Source organism: Lithobates pipiens, unplaced genomic scaffold (genome assembly GCF_037356315.1).
Source record: "Lithobates pipiens isolate NorthernLeopardFrog02 unplaced genomic scaffold, aLitPip1_a1.2 Scaffold_19, whole genome shotgun sequence".
NCBI classification, from domain to species: domain Eukaryota; kingdom Metazoa; phylum Chordata; class Amphibia; order Anura; family Ranidae; genus Lithobates; species Lithobates pipiens.
In genome coordinates this window covers 68,645,799-68,666,064 of record NW_027507764.1, presented here as the reverse complement: position 1 = coordinate 68,666,064, position 20,266 = coordinate 68,645,799, and the positions used below count along the sequence as shown (strand labels likewise).

Here is a 20,266-nt window from a genome sequence, read left to right as displayed (position 1 = left end):
ATCCAGGGCGCATTCATCACAATGGCATCTCATTGGCCAAGTTTAGTTATTTTAAGGCTGCATAATCTCATGATTAAAACCAAAACAGTCATGATAATTTTGGGAGACGGAGCCTTATTAGGAAAACATTTCTGAAAACAGACTGTGTAGTAACCTGTGCTGGGAGTGTAGAGGGATCTGATCTCCTATAAAACAGAACACCAGTTACAAAGCCAACAAGAATTCAATAAAAGTGACCCTGTAAAGCCAGTGTTGTTAAAGAGTCCAGTGTATCCTCATCTTTCTCGTGGTCTGCATCTGGAAACGCCACCCCTTCACTACTCCCTAAGGCAGGTAGGTCGAATACCTGTCTCCCCCCAAAAATGCGCAGTGGTTCCTTCCACTGACTTGTGTGTCCTGTAGTAAGTACGAGCCACCGGGAGGAACCATAAAAATGGGGGAAGCAGGTTTTCAGACATCTGGCAATGTGGAACACCTACAGTGACCAGGACGCAGCGGCATTTGAGGATGGGCCACCAGAAAGGTATACAAAGACAGCCTACTTTTACAGAGCTGGTATTTATAGCCAAACTCTAGCCATGCTACTAAACACATAGTTACAATACATACTGCTTGCCTGAATATAAGACCTACTCCAAAAATAAGACCTCTCTCGATTTTCTAGGATGGCAGCAATATATGCCCTACCCCAAAAATAAGCTCAAGTTAAAGTCCTTGTAAAATCATGTACTCCACGCTGAAAAAGGATTATATAATGTCAAGCGTGTCTTTATGTAACATTATTGTAGAAAATACCTTATTTACAGAGCCGCTGGGCGCTCATGTGACCCACCGAAGCTCTTCTCCTCTTCTTTTGGCTGAGGTCAGCGGCCCCTCACTCTGCAGTGCTCAGGGCGGTGTTGACATCAGCCAGGATCTCGGCATCTCCCTCAGCAGTGCTCGAAGTGGGGAAGAAGAGCTCAGCGAGTCATGTGATCGCCCAGTGGCGCTGTAAATAAGGTATTATCTACAATATTACATAAAGAAGCACACTGGACATTATATAATCCATTTACAGAGCGGATTAAAGGCTTTTAAAAAGACTTTAACTAGGGTTTATTTTGGGGATTACAGACAAGCTGACTCCTGATTTGATAGGGGAGAGAGCGGAGAGAAGACAGGGGACAAATAAGACATGCCCTGAAAATAAGCCCTAATGTATTTTTGGTAGCCAAAATTAATAGAAGACCCGGTCTTATTTTCAAGGAAACACGACAGATTTTATTTGCCAAAATATTTGTAATGCTTTGCAGCTAGTTTTGTGATTGAAATACCCAGCCAACCTCCAAAACCAGCTACAGTAGGTGGAACTTGGATTCACAATTACAGCTACTGCAAGGTTACTTCCTCCTAGGTCATCAAGACGTGTGAGGATTCAACACACTGCTCAGAAAAGTTGCCAATATATGTATACATGAATAAACTGCAATAATAGCTTTACCTGCAGGTGGTGCTGCAAGTGAAAATGAGGTTCCTGTTCCCAATAATGAGAGGGGAAGCAACAGAAAAGAGCCTTTTGTGATACTACATTGAAAGGGCTCATGCATACTTGAGCTCAAATTGCTTCTTTTACAGGCATTTGAGCTTTTTATCCCTTCTCTTTTTCTAAACACCCCTCCATGTACCATGCCCATGTACACTACAGGCGCTTATAGGTAGAGGTAGTAAAAATAGAAAAAAAGAAAACCAAAGTCACGTTTAGGAGAGACGCTTTTAAGCATAAAAAACGCTCAAAAGCACCTAGACGTGTGTTAACGCAAAGGTGCATTCATGCGCAATAATACATTTTAATGGGCAGAATAAATTAACATTCTGACCAATAGAATACATTAACGCCAGATGTGGACGCGTGGCAACGCACATGCAAAAATTTGAAAAAGCCGTGTTTTTCTCCCGATAAACCCCTGTAGGAGAAAAGGCATCAGAGTTTACAGTATGGCCTAAAGCAGACAGGGAAGTATTCCCCCATATTCCTAACAAATGAAAAGCATCTATATGTGTATAAGTACAGTGAGGGAAAAAATAAGTATTTGATCCTCTGCTGATTTTGAATGTTTGCCCACTAACAAAGAAATGATCAGTCTATAATTTTAATGGTAGGTTTATTTTAACAGTGAGACAAAATAACAAAAATATTCAGAAAAACGCATTTCAAAAAAGTTATAAGTTGATTTGCATTTTACTTAGTGAAATAAGTATTTGACCCCTTCACAAAACATGACTTAGTACTTGGTGGTGAAACCCTTGTTTGCAATCACAGACGTCAGAGGTTTCTTGTAGTTGGCCACATCTCAGGAGGGATTTTGTCCCACTCCTCTTTGCAGATCCTCACCAAGTCATTAAGGTTTCAAGGCCGACGTTTTGTTAACACGAACCTTCAGCTCCCTCCACATATTTTCAATTGGATTAAGGTCTGGAGCCTGGCTCTTCTTGAGCCACTCCTTTACTGCCTTGGTCGTGTGTTTTGTCATGCTGGAATACCCATCCACAACCTATTATCAATGCCCTGGCTGAGGGGAAGGAGGTTCTCACCCAAGATTGTACAGTACATGGCCCCATTGTCCCTTTAATGTGGTGAAGTTGTGCTGTCCCCTTAGCAGTGCAGGATTTCAGTCCTTTGCTGTGTAGTGTGTTACCATTTGTTTTTTTGGTGACTATGGTCTCAGCAGCCTTGAGATCCTTAACAAGATTCTCCCATGTAGTTCTGGGCTGATTCCTCACCGTTCTCATGAACATTGAATCTCAACGAGGTGAGATCTTGCATGGAGCCCCAGACTGAGGGAGATGACAGTTATTTTGTGTTTCTTCCATTTGCAAATAACTCTCACCAATAGGGATGAGCCCAGGTGTGTTCGCATGGTCCTTGAGCAGAGCCCGCCAGGAAGTCGGCGCAGCGCTGCTCTAATCACAGGCAGTGAGACATTGCCCCGGGGCGCGGCTGCAGAGATCGGGCAAGGTCTCACTGCCTGTGATTAGTGCAGGCGGGCTCAGCATGTGGACCATGCGAACACGCCTGAGCTCATCCCTACTCACCAAGCTGCTTGGCGATTGTCTTGTAGCCCATTCCAGCCTTGTGTAGGGCTACAATCTTGTCACTGACATCCATGGACAGCTCTTTGTTCTTGGCCATGGTGGAGATTGGAATTTGATTGTTTCTGTGAACAGGTGTCTCTTATACAGGTAACAAGCTGAGATTAGGAGCACTCCCTTTAAGAGAGTGCTCCTAATCGCAGCTTGTTACCTGTATAGAAGACACCTGGGAGCCAGAAATCTTGCGAATTGATAGGGAATTAAATACTTATTTCACTCATTAACTACTTGGTGACCAGCCGCCGTCATAATACGTCAGCAGTTTGGCTCTCCTGGGCAAATCACTGTAGCTGTACGGCGACCCTCTAAATAGCTTCAGCAGGTGCGCGTTGGCGCTGCACATTGCCAGAGATGATTTGTGTGGCTGGCGGGCAATGTGTTCGCCGGCCACCAGCGATCGCTCCACAGAGAGCCAGAATGGGGATCTATCAATGTAAACAGACAGATGCCAGTTCTGACAGGGATGTAGAGAGTGATCTGCTATTCCTGGTGATTTGGAACAGTGGTCTCTCTACTCCCAGGCAGCCCATCCACCATGCAGTTAGAAACACCTGCCAGGGAACACACTTAAAGAGGGATTCCACCAAAAAAAAAAAAAATTAAAAGCCAGCAGCTATAAATACTACAGCTGCTGACTTTTAATAAATGGACACTCACCTGTCCCGGGTTCCAGCGATGCCGGCAGCCGAGGCCGATCGATCGCTCGGCTCTCGGCTGCTGCCGCCACCATTCTAGGTGAGGGAATCGGGAAGTGAAGCGAATCGGCTTCACTTCCCGGTTCCCTACTGCGCATGCGCGAGTTGCGCCGCGCAATAGGAAATCTCCGCGCTGTCACTGGGACCCGTGTGTATCCCAGCAGACAGCGCGGCAGGGCAGGAAATGGCGTAGACTCCCACGGGAGTCTATGCCCGGAAGTGGGTTTAAATACCTGTCTGACAGGTATCTCCACCCCCCTCCCCCCTGAAAGGTGTCAATTGTGACACCGGAGGGGGGGGAGGGATCCAATCAGCGGAGGATCCACTTTAGAGTGGAATCCCGCTTTAACCCCTTGATCGCCCCTAGTGTTCCCTGCCAGTGACATTTATACAGTAATCAGTGGCCATTTTTAGCTCTGATCGCTGTATAAATATCAACGGTCCCAAAAAAGTGTCCCATGTATCCACCGCAATGTTGCAGTCCCGCAAAAAAATAAAATAAAAATATATTGCCGATTGCCGCCATTACTAGTGAAATAAAATTAATAATAAAAATTTTATAAATATGTCCCCTATTTTGTAGCTATAACTTTTGCACAAACCAATCAATATACACTTATTGGGATTTTTTTTGCCAAACATATGTGGAATACATATTGGCCTAAACTGACGAAAAAATGCGTTTTGTTTTTTTAATCTTTCGGATATGTATTCTAGAAAAAAATATTGTTTATTTTTTTTTCAAAATTGGCGGTCTTTTTTGTTTATAGAGCAAATGATAAAAAAACGCAGAGGTGATCAAATACCCCCAAAAGAAAGCTCCATTTGCGAGAAAAAAAAAAAAAGACAAATTTTGTTTGGGTACAACGTCGCACGACTGCAAAATTGTCAGTTACAGCGACGCAGTGCCATATCTCAAGAAAAATGGCCCGATTATTAGGGGGGGCAAATCCTTCCGGTCCTTAAGTGGTTAAAATTAAAAATCTATAATTATATATATATATATATATATATATGAAATTTTGGCATTTTTGTTGTTATTCTGTCTCTCTCTGTTAAAATAAACCTACCATTAAAATTATAGACTGATCATTTCTTTGTCAGTGGGCAAACGTACAAAATCAGCAGAGGATCAAATACTTTTTCCCCTCACTGTAGTGATATCTGGTAATAAGGAATAGAACCATCCACTCCCACAATTCTCAAAGGAAAGAAATAAAAAAGACTGCAGATGGAGATCAGGCACGGAGACCAGGTCTAGGTGGGTCATGTGGTTATCTGATGGTCTGAAAAACTTATTTCCAGATAAACAATGGAAAGTCATCTTTCCAGCAATACAATGTCACATAAAAAAAAAGCGTGAGAATACTGAACTGTTCACATGACCCCCTCAATAGATGGGAGCCCAGGTCACATGTGGTTATTTGTTGTGCTGTGTATTTTATATAGACACACACATTTCGCATGTGCAATTAATGAGGCTTCACTGTAAAAGTCTGTCCAAACGGTACTCATAAGTCACAGTGCTGTCCCTGCCCTGGGCGACAGTACCTATAGGTTTAGTGGTTTCCATATAGATTCTGTAGACTATATAAACTCACCGGCCAGTTTATTAGGTACACCTGTTCAATTTGCTAATCAGCCAATCACATGGGATCAACTCAATGCATTTAGGCATCTAGATGTGGAGAAGACAACTTGCTGAAGTTCAAACCGAGCATCAGAATGGGGAATAAAGGGGATGTAAGTAACTTTGAACCAGGGTGGGTATAAATCAATGATTTAAAAAAAAAAACTTTTTTTTTTGATTTGAATCGATTTTTTGGAAATATTGGACCGTGGAAGGGTGGGCAGCGTGGGGAGGGGCTGGGGAGGAGGAAAACAGAATAAGGAAATAAAATAAAACATGGGGGAATGGAGATCTGGACATCCTTTATTTTACAGTGGGGGAGGCTAAGCAAGAGCGCTAGACAGAGCACCACCGCAGGTCAGGAAGAGCAGAGGGGTAAAGGAGGCTCAAAAGAGTTATGGATCTGCTTGAGGACCAATAGAAGGTCAAAATATCACCATGCAAAGGGTTGGAGAGGGGGAAGGGAGCTGGGTGGAGGGGAGGGAGTGAAGGGGGGCAGGAAAATTGGGGTGGGGTAGAGGGTGGAGAGTGGGACGATTAACATGCCAGGATGTACAGACCCTTCCGTTCTCACACCTCTTCTTAAATGGGAGGCTGCCTCTCTATAGTAGATGCCAGAAAATACCCCCCACCCCTTGTCCTCCATATAGTGGGAGAGAAGAAGAGGAGCGGGGGGGGGGAATAAAAAAAAAAAAGTGGAGGAAGAAAAAATATAAAAAATTATTGACATATAAGGTTAGAGGTTTAAATATCCCAGGAAAAAAGGCATAAAATATTAAAGGAAATTAAACAGTATGCAGCGAGTATAGTATTTCTCTCAAAGCTCATAAATATCAGGCAGAAAAATCTCCGATGTGTTGGAGGGGTTGTATCTTACAAGGCACTAAGACACACATTGGGTGGGAATGCCCAACGGTTAGAGTATTGGCAGGAGTTGCGACAATGTCGTTTTTTTATTCAATACAAATACAACAGTATAAAAATACATTAGTACCATATCTATTAAAGGCAGCCAAGGAAGTAATCCCCCCCCAAAAAAAAAAATGGCTGAACCCAGAAAGACCTATAGTAAGGGAATGGTTTAAAAGACTTGACTATATATTTAATATGGAAGATTTAAATAGTAGAGAAGAAGATCTGACAGAAAGGTTCCTGGGAATCTGGGAAAAGTGGATGGATTTCAAAAAAACAAACATAGTATACTGATAGAGGTTCTAACCCTTCTATCCAAAACGGTTTGGGAACAGGAGCCTCATTTTCATTTGTAGTGTCACCTACAGGTAAGATTGAGAACTACAGTTCATTCATTTATATGTAACAAACTTTGTGGACATTGGGGTTGACTTACAAAAACTGGAGTGCGCAAAATCTGGTGCAGCTGTTCAAGTTATCCAATCGGCTTCTAACTTCAGCTTGTTCAAATAAGCTTTGACAATAAAACCTGGAAGCGGATTGGTTACTATGCACAGCTGCACCAGATTTTGCACTCTCCAGTTTTTGTAAATCAACCTCATTGTGTCAAATCATCACACGTCTTGATGTTTCTGTGCTGAAAAATTTGTGTGACCCAAACAATCCCCTCTTGGAGAATGTGCAAAGAATATGAAGGATTGATTGCACAACCAGACTGTGGAAAGTGCCTTTCAGAGTTTATTACGTTGACAGCCATGCAGGTGCACAGCCCCAAACGTAGACAGAGTGCATTCGGTGATCCACACGACTGTCACAACTGTCTGGGCAGCTGCTGTGTCCCAACTGACACGAATAGGACTGCCGGCATGGAACACCTGTGCATCCCCATTTGGGCAAACACAGCTCACAGGGGTGTACACTGTAGTACGCCCATGTAAAGGAGGCCTTACCGAACAAAAAGTTTAGGCCCCTTTCACATCAGCACTGTCTGGCTGTGCAGCAGGAGATATGTGAATCAAGCAGAATGGGATGGTTGTCACTTTTTTGGCATCCAAGTTCATCCAGTCTTTAGCTCCATTTAAGAACTGGAACTTTCTGGACCCATGTTAGATCTATGGGTGGCTGGATGCAAACGCACATGCGTCCATTTACACTACACTGGCTCCAAACTATCATGTTCAGGCCCAGAAAAACAGAAAGGAAGCAGACCCTTTCTTTTTTTTTTCCAAACCAGGATGGACTCAGAGGTAGGTGGAAGTAAACTGATGTATATCTCAATTTACACCTACCTGCCCATAGACTTAGCCCTTGTACACACGGTAGGAAATTCAGACGGAAAATGTCCGATTGGACCGTGTTGTCGGATGATCCAACCGTGTGTGGGCTCCACCTGACTTTTTCCGTCGGAATGTCCGACCAACAAAGTTTGAGAGCTGGATATAAAGTTTTCCGACAACGCGATCCGATCGGACCTTGTCAGAATTCCGATCGGACAAAGTGCCACGCATGCTCAGATCAAATTATGAGAACAAAGCTATTGGCTACTAGCCGCAACGTAGTCCCGTCATAACGAACGAACGTCATCACGTTCTGAACGATCGGATTTTCCGACAACTTTGTCCTACCGTGTGTATGCAACACCAGTTTCGGACAAAGTCCGTTGGATTTTGTTGTTGGAATGTCCGACCGTGTGTACAAGGGCTTACATAGAGGTTCTGACCAGCTCAGTATGAAACACCGATCAGACCACCCATGTGAACTGGGCTTTAGTGGGCTTTGGAACCATTATGGTTTGAATAATATTTGGATACTCTTACTATTCAGGGTCTGACACAAGATCCAGAGCCTTCATGACTTCTTCAAGCAAAGCGTCAGGAATAAAGCCATTGTCTGCAAGAAAAAGAGAAAGTAATTATGACACAGCAGAGGCAGCCACATTGTAGACATATTTATACCTTGTTTTGCCGTTTGCATTTCTCTATTAAAGCATTTGTTATTAAAGCGGTTTATCATGGCTGCTGAGCCCTGACACCATGGTCAGTTTACGTGCCTCAGTCATGCGCAGCCCTGCTCTCCTGTGTGTGTCCTACTCTCCCCTCCCTGTCTGTCAGCTCCATCCACTCCATGATCCTCCCCTCCTGGTGTAATCATATCTATACTACGATTATGACATCCCCTTCATTATAGAATGCTATGTGCCCCTGTGCCTGTGTTATATTAAAAAAAATGCTGATTATAGCATATATCAAAGGGTCTCTGGGCACCCTGATGTAGGTGTACATCGGCCGCTTTAAGAGCTCTAGGGGGCGTACATAACGCCGGAGCCGAAGTACGTGGCCGGTGGTCGCGATGTCTGCCAGCGACCCGCGAACGCTCCTCAGAGAGCCAGACTGGGGACCTGTCAACGTAAACAGACAGATCCTCGTTCTGTCAGGGAAGTAGAGAGAGCTGCTATTCCTAGTAATCAGGAAGAGCGATCTTTCTCCTCCAGTCAGTACACTGCCCCCACAGTTGGAAACACCTCCCTAGGGGACATTTAACCCTTCGATAGCTCCCTTCCCTGACAGTGACATACAGTAACCGTGGCTATTTTTAGCACTGATCACTGTATAACTGTCGCTGGTCCAAAAAAAGTGTCAAAAGTGTTCGATCTGTCCGCCGCAATGTCACAGTCCTACTAAAAATCACAGATCGCTGCCATTAGTAAAAAAAAATTATAATAAAAATGCCATAAATTATCCCCTATTTTGCAGACACTATAAAACTTTTGCGCAAACCAATATACGCTTATTGCAAATTTATTTTTACCAACAAAATGTAGAAGAATACATATTGGCCGAAACAGATGAAGAATTTTTTTGGGGATATTAGAGCAAAAAGTAAATATTGGTGTTTTTTCAAAATTGTCTGTCTTTTTTTTGTTAATAGCGCAAAAAAAAACAAAAAAAAACACAGAGGTGATCAAACACCACCAAAAGAAAGCTCTATTTGTGGGGGGAAAAAAAAAGGACATCAATTTTGTGTACAACTTCGCATGACCCCGCAATTGTCAGTTAAAGTGGTTGTAAACCCTTACAAACCACTTTGACCTACAGGTAAGCCTAGATTAAGGCTTACCTGTAGGTCCAAGAAATATCTCCTAAACCTACTCGGTTTAGGAGATATTTGCCGAAAGACAGGCACCGCTGTGTGAGCGCGCCGCAGTTAACGGCGATATGCCGCCAGTGGCGGCTCCCGTGCGCATGCGCGGGAGTGACGTCATCGCGGCTCCGACGAATGACAGCGCCGGAGCAGCGAGACCCACCAAGAAGATGGAGGCTCCACATACAAGGGGACAGCGGTGACTTCGCTGGCTCTAGTGTCAGGTAAGTGACACATAATGGGCTACTATGCGATGCATAGTAGTCTATTATGCTTTACCTTTGCAGGGAATAAAAGAGGAAGTAAACCCATCAGGGCATAGGTGTTGGGCAGTTCATTAAAGTGAATAGGCCTGCCTTAACACAATACAAATTAGTGCGCAAAGTAACACAGGTCAATGTGCTTTGTGTTAATGGACAACAAACGTGAGAACCCAGCCCGAATGCTCATGTAAATACTGGAATGTCCACAGCCTGGCGACAGATCTACTTTAGTCTAATACATGTGTTCCACAGATTCCAGAGGCAACTCTCAGTTCACAAAAAAAAGCTTGCTGGGAAAAATTCCAGAAGAACAAAACGAGGTTTAACTGTAAAATCATTAACACAAAAACTTAGAAAGATGAAAAAAAAGTGACGCCAGAGTAGTCCTTCGAGTCCCATTTTTTTTCTCTATTTTCTATATTTTTTTTTTCGTTAACTTTGTTAACCACTTATGGACAGGAAAGATTTACCCACTTCCTGACCAGGCCATTTTTTGCGATACGACACAGCCTTGCTTTAACTGAGTGGTCATGCGACGTTGTACCCAAACCAAATTTATGTCCTTTTTTTTCCCACAAATAGTTATCTTTTGGCCGTTTTTTTTGAACATCTCTGCGGTTTTTATTTTTTGCACTATAAACAAAGAGTGCAAAAAAACAAAACAATACGATATTTATTTTACTATAATAAATATGACAAAAAAAATATGTAAAAAAAGAATGTTCTTAATCAGTTTCGGCCAATATGTATTCTACATATTTTTGATGAAAAAAACAAACGAAAAAAAAAAAAAAAAATGTATGAAAATGTATCAATAGATTAGTTTGCGCAAAATTTATAGTGTCTACAAAAAAGGTAATAGATTGGTAGCATTTTTATTATTTATTTTTATACTAGTAATGGCGGCGATCAGTGATTTTTAGCAGGACTGCGACATTGCGGTGCTCAGATCGGACACCTGACATTTTTGGTGCTTTTTTGGGAACCAGTTAAAGTGATCGGTGCTAAAAATATGCACTGACATTGCACTAATGACGATGGCAGGGAAGGGGTTAACAGCAGGGGCGATTAAGGGGTTAAATGTATTCCCTCACTGTGTGCGGTAACTGTATGGGAGACTGGGGAAACGCACAGATCCATCTTCCTGCATAGCAGAAAGAGAGGATCTGTGTGATCTCCCCTGTCAGAACGGAGATCTGCATTGTTTACACAGGCAGATCCCCGTTCTGTCACTGCAGGGAAACTCGGGTGGCCAGCAGACATGGAGTCTGCCGGACCCGCTGACTGGGCTCCATCTCTGGCCTATGGGAGCATGCGCCCACTAAAGCGAGATCCTGTACACCAGGGATATGCAATTAGCGGACCTCCAGCTGTTGCTGAACTACAAGTCCCATGAGGCATAGCAAGACTGACAGCCATAAGCATGACACCCAGAGGCAGAGGCATGATGGGACTTGTAGCTTTGCAACAGCTGAAGGTCTGCTAATTGCATATCCCTGCTGTCCACCTATGGCGAATTGCAGGATCGTGCCATCTTGCCACAGTATGATGGCGGATGGTTGGCAGGCAGTTAAAAAAAAAATACACATAGCTTTTTCTGACATAGTGATCACATGGCTTTGTTAAAGCAAACAATGACCCTAAACACAAACATAACAAAATGATGTGATCACCATGTCAGGGTTGAGATGGTGATCACATGGCTTGGTTTATCAACAAAGCCTCATCAGTGACAACTGCCACTGTATTTCTTTCTAGGTGCATTTGATCAGCACTGTCAAGCGGCCTTCCTTTGGCTGTTGGGCTGCCTATCAGGCCAACTCAAGGATCACCCACAACAGGCAAAAATAAGTGTTGCGACTGTACAATAGCTTCCAAGAATGAAAAGCACTATGAATGGAGTGGGTGGACCTTTTATTAATCCACCTGTCCTCCACTCAGAGTGCTTTCCATTGCTGGGATATATAGTACAGCCATAGGTGTGCACAGCCTATTGCATTAGGATATGCCTGTCAAAGCTTAAAAAACACACATGCAGCCTCAGCTGGGAGGTGCCCTGTGCTGAACATTTCCCTGTTCATTCATAGAATATAGAGGATTAAACACAGTTTACCGTGCTTCAGTTATGAATGAAAACAGCAAGTGATTGGCACCGATCACTCACTGTGTTCATTCGGAAAAGAAAGGGGCCTGTAAATGACATACTTTACTGATCTCTTCCCCTGCTCTCCATCCTGAAACATCCCCCTTAGTGTATGCTGCATCAGGTGGCAGGAGAGGAAAGGAGTGAAGCCAGCAGTTCTGTGTGTGTGTGTGTGGGGGGGGGGGCGCTCAGCCTGGGGGAACTGCACTGCACAGGGTGATTAGCATGTGCCCAGACACCCTCTGCGCATGCCTAGGAGTACAGCTTGGAAGGAATGGAGGAGGGGGCAGAAAGGGTGGGCATTCTTTGCAAGTGCCTGTGACATGTCCAGCGGCTCATATTAACCCCTGAGTCTTTTCTCATTTGATGTAAGTACCATCCTTTAGGCTTTCAGAAAATTGTATACAGCAAGAAAAAATGCCAAATATATCAAAAAATAGATTGAGTTTTCATACACTTTGATATTGTGGATGTAGACTTTATTATATCTAAAAAATGGGGACCAGATTTTGAATTTCAAATCAATATTAATGAATTTTAAAAGGGATTAATTTATGATTTTGGGGCGCCATTTGAGGTCTATTATCAAGTATAATTACGGTATGTACAGCCTAACAATACAAGGAGGGTAATAAATTACTGTCTGGTTAATTTTTTTTTTTTTTTTTTTTACTGCTCTGATTTTTAATATGAAACTTGGCACGATGCTTGGAACACAAAATCCCATTCACCAACTCCAATACATGTGTGAGATAGACTGCTGGACAGGAATGGCCCATCAACAGTCATTATTCACAAGTGCTTTCCTAAGAAGAACTAGATGAAGATTACTCTCCTGTGTCCGAGGCAGAAAGTTTGGGTGTCGGATTCGGACTCTCAGATCATATTTACAAGTTGACGTAATGAACAGTGATTCATGTTGGTGATTTGCTTAACTCCTAAAGGCAAAGTGCGATTCTACTAAAACATATGCTGGGTTCCCCGGCTTTGACAGACACAGTACAGTGCAGACCTCCTGACCATCGGTGACAAATGATGGAGGGTGTCAGGAGGGAACCTGCATGGTTAATAGCAGGAATTGTTATAGTGTAAGTGTTCCAGATGTTCCCAATGCATCAGTGTTACCTCTCATTTACATTGAGAGGCCGAACATAATGCAGACACCCGGAATAAAGCCTATAGAATTACTAATCATTTGTGAGCTGATCAAGCGCCACATTTATTAACCACCTCCACTCTGATATTTTCTAACAATGAACTCACTGTATATTCTTATTTAACACAAATCCCATGTGACAGTTAAAGTGTATTTTTTTCCTTTGCATTTAGTGGTTGTAAACCTTAGACATTAAATATGAACAAAGTATAGCCCTCTACAGTGTGTACTTGTCTCAATCTAAAGCACCAAATGTAATTTCTGTCTGCTGCTTCTTTCCTCTGCTATCTACATTAGTCACCTGACAAGTTTTCTTGACACCAAGTGATAAAAGGATGACAAGGGAGGGAGCTCCAACACACAGCCTGTGATTGACAGCCTCAGTTCTGTCTCTATGTGCTGCGTGAAAGGGGGTGTGTCCCTTCCCTCCAATTTAGCTCTCAGAGCTTTCCTCGCTGAGCTCTGATGTAATTTCAGCTCGCTGCCCCCCTTTTTGTCCTGACAGCTCAGACAAGCTTTATAAATTTGGGATTTCTGGGTTTGGCCCTTGATGAAGGCACGTGAGCTGTGACGCAACGCGCAGGGAGGAGCCGGGTGAACGTCACCTCCGGTCGCAGCTGAGACCGGAAGTCCCTGATTTAGGTAAAGGCTGACAATTGTGGTTTTATATACAAGCTACTACTTTTTAAAATAAATATTTGTATTGGAATGTTATACATGGAGATATATGTGAGCCTTTGGATATGATTGCATTATCACCTGAGGATATATATTGCATTCGCATTTTAGGATATTAAGAAAGCACCACATTCATTTACTTTAGCATATCACTGTGTGGGAACAGATTTCAAGTTGGCAGCTACTCATTAGTATTAGTTATTGACGTGCCAACATGTACTGTGACATACTGAAGCAGAGCATGATCCCCTCCCTTCGGAGACTGGGCCGCAGGGCAGTATTCTAACATGACAACGACCCAAAACACACCTCCAAGATGACCACTGCCTTGCTAAAGAGGCCGAGAGTAAAGATGACGGACTGGCCAAGCATATCTCCAGATGTAAACCCTATTGAGCATCTGTGGGGCATCCTCAAATGGAAGGTGGAGGAGTGCAAGGTCTCTAACATCCACCAGCTCCGTGATGTCATCATGGAAGAGGACTTCAGTGGCAACCTGTGAAGCTCTGGTGAACTCCATGCCCAAGAGGGTTAAGGCAGTGCTGGAAAATAATGGTGGCCACACAATATATTGACACTTTGGGCCCAATTTGGACATTTTCACTTAAGGGTGTACTCACTTTTGTTGCTAGCGGTTTAGACATCAACAGCTGTGTGTTGAGTTATTTTGAGGGGACAGCAAATTTACACTGTTATACAAGCTGTACACTCACTACTTTACATTGTAGCAAAGTGTCATTTCTTCAGTGTTGTCACATGAAAAAATAGAATAAAATATTTACAAAAATGTGAGGGGTGTACTCACTTTTGTGAGATACTGTATATACGTATTGCGGTCGTCAAATTGTTAAAATGTGAGAGGGGCTTCAGGCAGAAGAACCCCAACCTGCTGTCACAGGGGTGTTGGGGGGGGGGGGGGGGGTGTAAGGAAACATAGTACCGTGTTACGGTGAACTTATTCTTTTAAGTTTTTATTTTATCATTTTATTTACAGTAGAATTCCAGGATATATAACTAATTATAAAACTGCTCCCACGTGCCTTCTAACACCTGTATTAACTAACCTGTGGAAAAAAATCTCTGTATACTTTAGTGATGCACCGAAATTTCGGCCGCCGAAACATATCGGCCGAAAATGCCCTTTTCGGCAATTTGCCGAAAGAGAAAAACGGCCGATAATGGAGCCGAAAATGGGGCGTGGCCTGGGTGGGGGCGGGCTCCGCCCCTGGTGACACCCATCATGGGGGTGTATTGCGCAGGAGAGCCGCCTCCGCCGCTTGTTTGATCACAGCGCCGGGAACATCACAGCTTTCATTTCAATAGCTGTGTGTTCCCGACCGCGCGCCGTCACACGCACGGACAAGGGGGAGGGGCTGCGTGTGACGGCGCGCGGTCGGGAACACACAGCTATTGAAATGAAAGCTGTGATGTTCCCGGCGCTGTGATCAAACAAGCGGCGGAGGCGGCTCTCTTCCCTACACAGGCTGCTGCAAAAGGGGACACACTGGCTGCAAAAGGGGACACACTGGCCTGCAAAAGGGGACACACTGGCCTGCAAAAGGGGACACACTGGCCTGCAAAAGGGGACACACTGGCCTGCAAAAGGGGACACACTGGCCTGCAAAAGGGGACACACTGGCCTGCAATGGGGGATGCCTCCTGTACCACGTCCTCTGTCTCTGACCACCTCCTGTACCACGTCCCCAGTCTCTGACCACCTCCTGTACCACGTCCCCAGTCTCTGACCACCTCCTGTACCACGTCCCCAGTCTCTGACCACCTCCTGTACCACGTCCCCAGTCTCTGACCACCTCCTGTACCACGTCCCCAGTCTCTGACCACCTCCTGTACCACGTCCCCAGTCTCTGACCACCTCCTGTACCACGTCCCCAGTCTCTGACCACCTCCTGTACCACGTCCCCAGTCTCTGACCACCTCCTGTACCACGTCCCCAGTCTCTGACCACCTCCTGTACCATGTCCCCAGTCTCTGACCACCTCCTGTACCATGTCCCCAGTCTCTGACCACCTCCTGTACCATGTCCCCAGTCTCTGACCACCTCCTGTACCATGTCCCCAGTCTCTGACCACCTCCTGTACCATGTCCCCAGTCTCTGACCACCTCCTGTACCATGTCCCCAGTCTCTGACCACCTCCTGTACCATGTCCCCAGTCTCTGACCATCTCCTGTACCATGTCCCCAGTCTCTGACCATCTCCTGTACCATGTCCCCAGTCTCTGACCACATCCTGTATAAAAATATTTTTTAAAAACAGTCATTTTCGGTATCGGTGCTGTTTCGGTATCGGTTTTCGGCCTAGTGTATTTTTCATTTTCGTATCGGTTTCGGCACCAAAAAACCCATTCGGTGCACCCCTAATATACTTACCTTTTCTCAGGCCGCTCCGGCCACGTGATCTCCCCTGTGTCAGCCAGCACTGGCTGTAGACTACAAGAGAGAGCGTTCAACATCGTATGGAATGCCTGAGAGGTGAAGTCACCCATAGGCTTACTATGGACCATCCAATGTGGCCGCTCCCCTCCTTGTCCCTAAAGAGGGCAGGTGCACTGATGATGTGACCAAATCGGAGCAGCTTGAAAATTGTTAAGTATACAGATATTTCTTCTTTAGGGTAGTTAGTATTGCCATTGATAGGGGTGGGAGCGGTTTTAAACGTACTTCGTGGGACTTTATTTTTTGAAGTAGAATTTCAGGATACTACTACTAAAGTAGAATTCTGGAATTCTGGTGAAAACTCATTTTCGGTGTCACCAGAATTATTAGAGGGGACAAATAATCCCAACAAGGATAAAACGAGCAGTACAAATTTAGGAGTTCCCAATACTTCCCTACCAATTCCAAATATACAAAACAAAAAAATGGCTTTTGATACAGTTTAGGACTTTTTCAAATGGGCACTGTCTGGTATGTTCAGCAGGGGATCCATGAACAGATTGAAGCAGAATGGGATGGATGTAACTTTTGTGACATCTGTGTCTATTCAGGGTTTAGCTGCACTTAAATAGAACTCTCTGGATCTATGATAGCTCTATTGGTTGTCGACTGTAAACAGACTTGCGTCCATTTTTATCAGACTACCGCCTGTCTATCATGTTTAGGTCAGAAAAATTGGAAAAGGACACACACTTTTCCATTACTTTTTTCCAGACCTGGTCAGACTTGGAGGTAAGCAGATGTAAAAGGGAAGAACGTGTGTTTACATTTACCTACCCATAAACTTATGGTAGCCATACTCCTTTCAATATATGATTCAATGTTTTCCAATCAATCTCAACTGATAGGTATAACCAATAAGCTCCATTTGACAACTCATTCGATTGATATGCTGCACACAAGGTAGTGGATTTAGATCTTAATTTATCAATCTCTTCTCTGTTTCCACCATATAATCTAAAAATCTTATTGATTGAAATATAAGAGTATTCTTAGTGTTGCTGATCAATGCAAAATTATCAATATTCCACCCTGGATGATCAAATCCAGTCCAAAGTGATTGAAAGGGAAAGTTATGGCTATTCGTTTAAATGCAGATTCATCAATAGCCAGTTATTATACAGCGCCAACAGTTTGCTCAACGCTTTACAATGTTAGAGCAGACCGCACAGTTACAATACAATTCAATACAGGAGGAGTCAGAGGGCCCTGCTCATTAGAGCTTACAATCTACAAGGAAGGGTCAAGTGACAGAAAAGGTAATAACTGTGGGAGATGAGATGATGAAGAAATGTAAAGTACAGTTGTTAGGTGGAGGCAGGATAGGCTTCTTTGAAGAGAAAAGATTTCACGGATCGCCTAAAAGTGGATAGAGTTGGAGATAGTCTGACAGATTGAGGTAGGGAATTCCAAAGGATGAGAGAGGTTCGGAAGGAGTCCTGGAGACAAGCGTGAGGAGGTGACAAGGGAGCTAGAGAGAAGGAGGATTTGGGAGGAACAAAGAGGAAGATTTGGTTGGTATTTTGAGACTAGGTCAGTTATGTAGCTAGGGGCCAAGTTGTGGATGGCTTTGTAAGTTATTATTAGGATTTAGATTTTATTGCTCAGATAATAAAATTGATCTGATAAAATCAAAGCATGTGTGGCCACCATAACATGGAGCTCTGATTAGGTCTGCCTGAAAACTGACAGATGGGCCTCATTGGACTGCTCATGTGAAAGAGGCCATAATGATCATTTTTATCAAAGTAAAACCATTGGTTCTGGTGGAAAAACAAATACAATTCACCCATTATCTTTTCCTTGTTGTTCTGAATGATGATTAGCCATAAAGACTGCTTGCAGTGACCCTATATTTAATAGATTATTGAATATATAGCTAATATAGAACGCTGGGCAGAATTATTTCAACAACTACTGCTCCGTACTGGAAGACGGGAAAGCTGAGTGGAGGGATCTGACAGACGCAAGCCTGAGCTAACAAATTCCTTCCCCCCTTCAATTTGTTTTATGGAGACATTTGTTCCGGACTATTGACTGCCAATAGGGTGCAAAAACATTCTGCTTGCAGAATTAACTGGACAATTAAACGTTATTTGGGAGGTTTATGGAGATGGCACATTGCTGTTGGAAGAACAGAAGGCAACACAAGGTGATATAATAACTTCAGTGTTAATGATGACAAGTAGGAAAAGCAACTGAATGCAGTTAATCACGCAGCCAGATCCCATGTCCCATCACAAAGTGGATGGGGGATTAAAGGACATTTGCTATGGGTTACTGAAAGTGGTACATTGTTCTTTGATTTACTACATGAAGGCAAGAAAAAAAAAAAAAAAAAAAAGTATTGAACTCTACTTTTTAACTTTGCCTTACAGATACAGTTAAAATAAGTCTTAAGCGGCCCATAGATTGATTGGACATGGATTGAAATGTGTCTGGTTCAGCAGTATTCATTTAGTAAATCAACTCTACAAACTGTAGATACAGATTCTTGAAAACTCATTTTAAGCCGAATTCCATGTATGGATCTTTTCACATAATTAACGTTGGTCCAGCTTGGACCAATGTAACTATGTATTAACCACCATGACCGATGCCCCCGGAGTGGCCACTCTGCTGCACTAGGAGCTCAGGGTGTCAGGGATACCAACTGCAGGCATGCAGAGGCAGGGGTGACCAGATCTGCATAGCTACACTTCAGAAACTGAGACCAGACTACATATGATTTAAGAAAATTCATCAACAGTGAAGCAAAACCCATCCCAATACCAGCAAACAGAAAACACAGCAAATACAAGGATATGAGTGAACCAAACCAAATGACAAAATACCCAACAAGCAGCCTAACTTTAATATATGCAAAATGAGGAACACAGATAAACAGGGTAGGCAAGGTAGATGCAAGAGAGGGGGGAGCCAGTACCATGATCAGGAACAAGGGGAGCAGATAACAGGCAGCAGGGTACAAGGTACAAGAAAGGAGCAAGGTAAAGTTGGAATCCAGATCCTAACAGCAAGCAGTTTCTGGCTAGCAAGGCAAAACACAAGCACAAAGTAATAGTAGAGGAGGCACTAAATACCCTCCCAGCAGCCAGCATCAGGTGAAGCCTGATTAGTGGGATCTGCTGCCCGCTGGGAGATACCCGAACTACAACCCTCCACCCAGCGAACCACAGTGCCACCATCAGGAGATACAGGTCCTGAATTGAGGGGTTGCCTGCTTAGCACAGGCGTCATTTAGAGAAAGCTCTGCCCTTTCTCACTGAATGAAAAACATTCTCTGATTGGATGAGGTGGTGTAGTGACATTGAATCAGAGAACACTTTACAATTAATTTGATGTAAAGCATTCTAGTGGAGAACACTGTAGAAGCAGAGTCTTCTTCAGTGATTATACATAGTTACACTGGTCCAAGCTATATCAATGTATCTCTATATAAAATATTAATACATGGAATTCAGCTTTAAATCTCAAATTATTGTTCCCAGTGTACACCTAGCGTTTGATCCCTAAATAAGTCTAACTGAAAAATTTGCTTATCTGCTAAACCAAAAACCCCAATTCGTTGTGTGCACCTACCTTGCTATGACATCACTGGAAGTCACTATGAGCCATGCTTGGTCTATTCCCATCCCCCAACACTGACTTATTATGAATGACGTATTGAAGAAAGAAAGAAAATGAATTGGCTCATTCTCCAAATTCTTCCAAATGTCTATGACAGGGCCATGAAGATCTCATGAGCTGTAAGAGTTGAACGTATTTTTCCGAGAAAGAGTGGAAGAGTTCCTGAAATTATTTAGAAGTTATGTTGTGTGGTGCATTTAGATGAAAACAGTTCCACGTTAAGTAAACTCACTGCTTTTACATTGAAAGAACCAGTCTTCATATCGTTTTAATTAAAGCCAACATTGTAAACAAGGCTTACAGCTCAGCTGACAAAGAACTGACATAATTATAGCGAATTTTAATGTACACAACAATAACATATCCAAGCTGTGCACTGCTGAGCAGAATATAAAACTGTAAACTGATGAGGGCCACATGAGCTGGCAATATCTT

General features: G+C 43.4%; 1 protein-coding gene across 2 annotated transcripts in view; it reads right to left on the bottom strand.

Annotated features, from left to right (window-relative positions):
- The window catches only part of MINDY3 (MINDY lysine 48 deubiquitinase 3), a 197,166-nt gene that overhangs the window by 19,037 nt on the left and 157,863 nt on the right, over nt 1–20,266 (bottom strand). For both annotated transcript variants that reach the window (XM_077490847.1, XM_077490848.1), the window contains one exon: nt 8,184–8,256. In XM_077490847.1, coding sequence (XP_077346973.1) covers nt 8,184–8,256 — 73 coding nt within the window. The remainder of the gene's footprint in view (nt 1–8,183; nt 8,257–20,266) is intronic.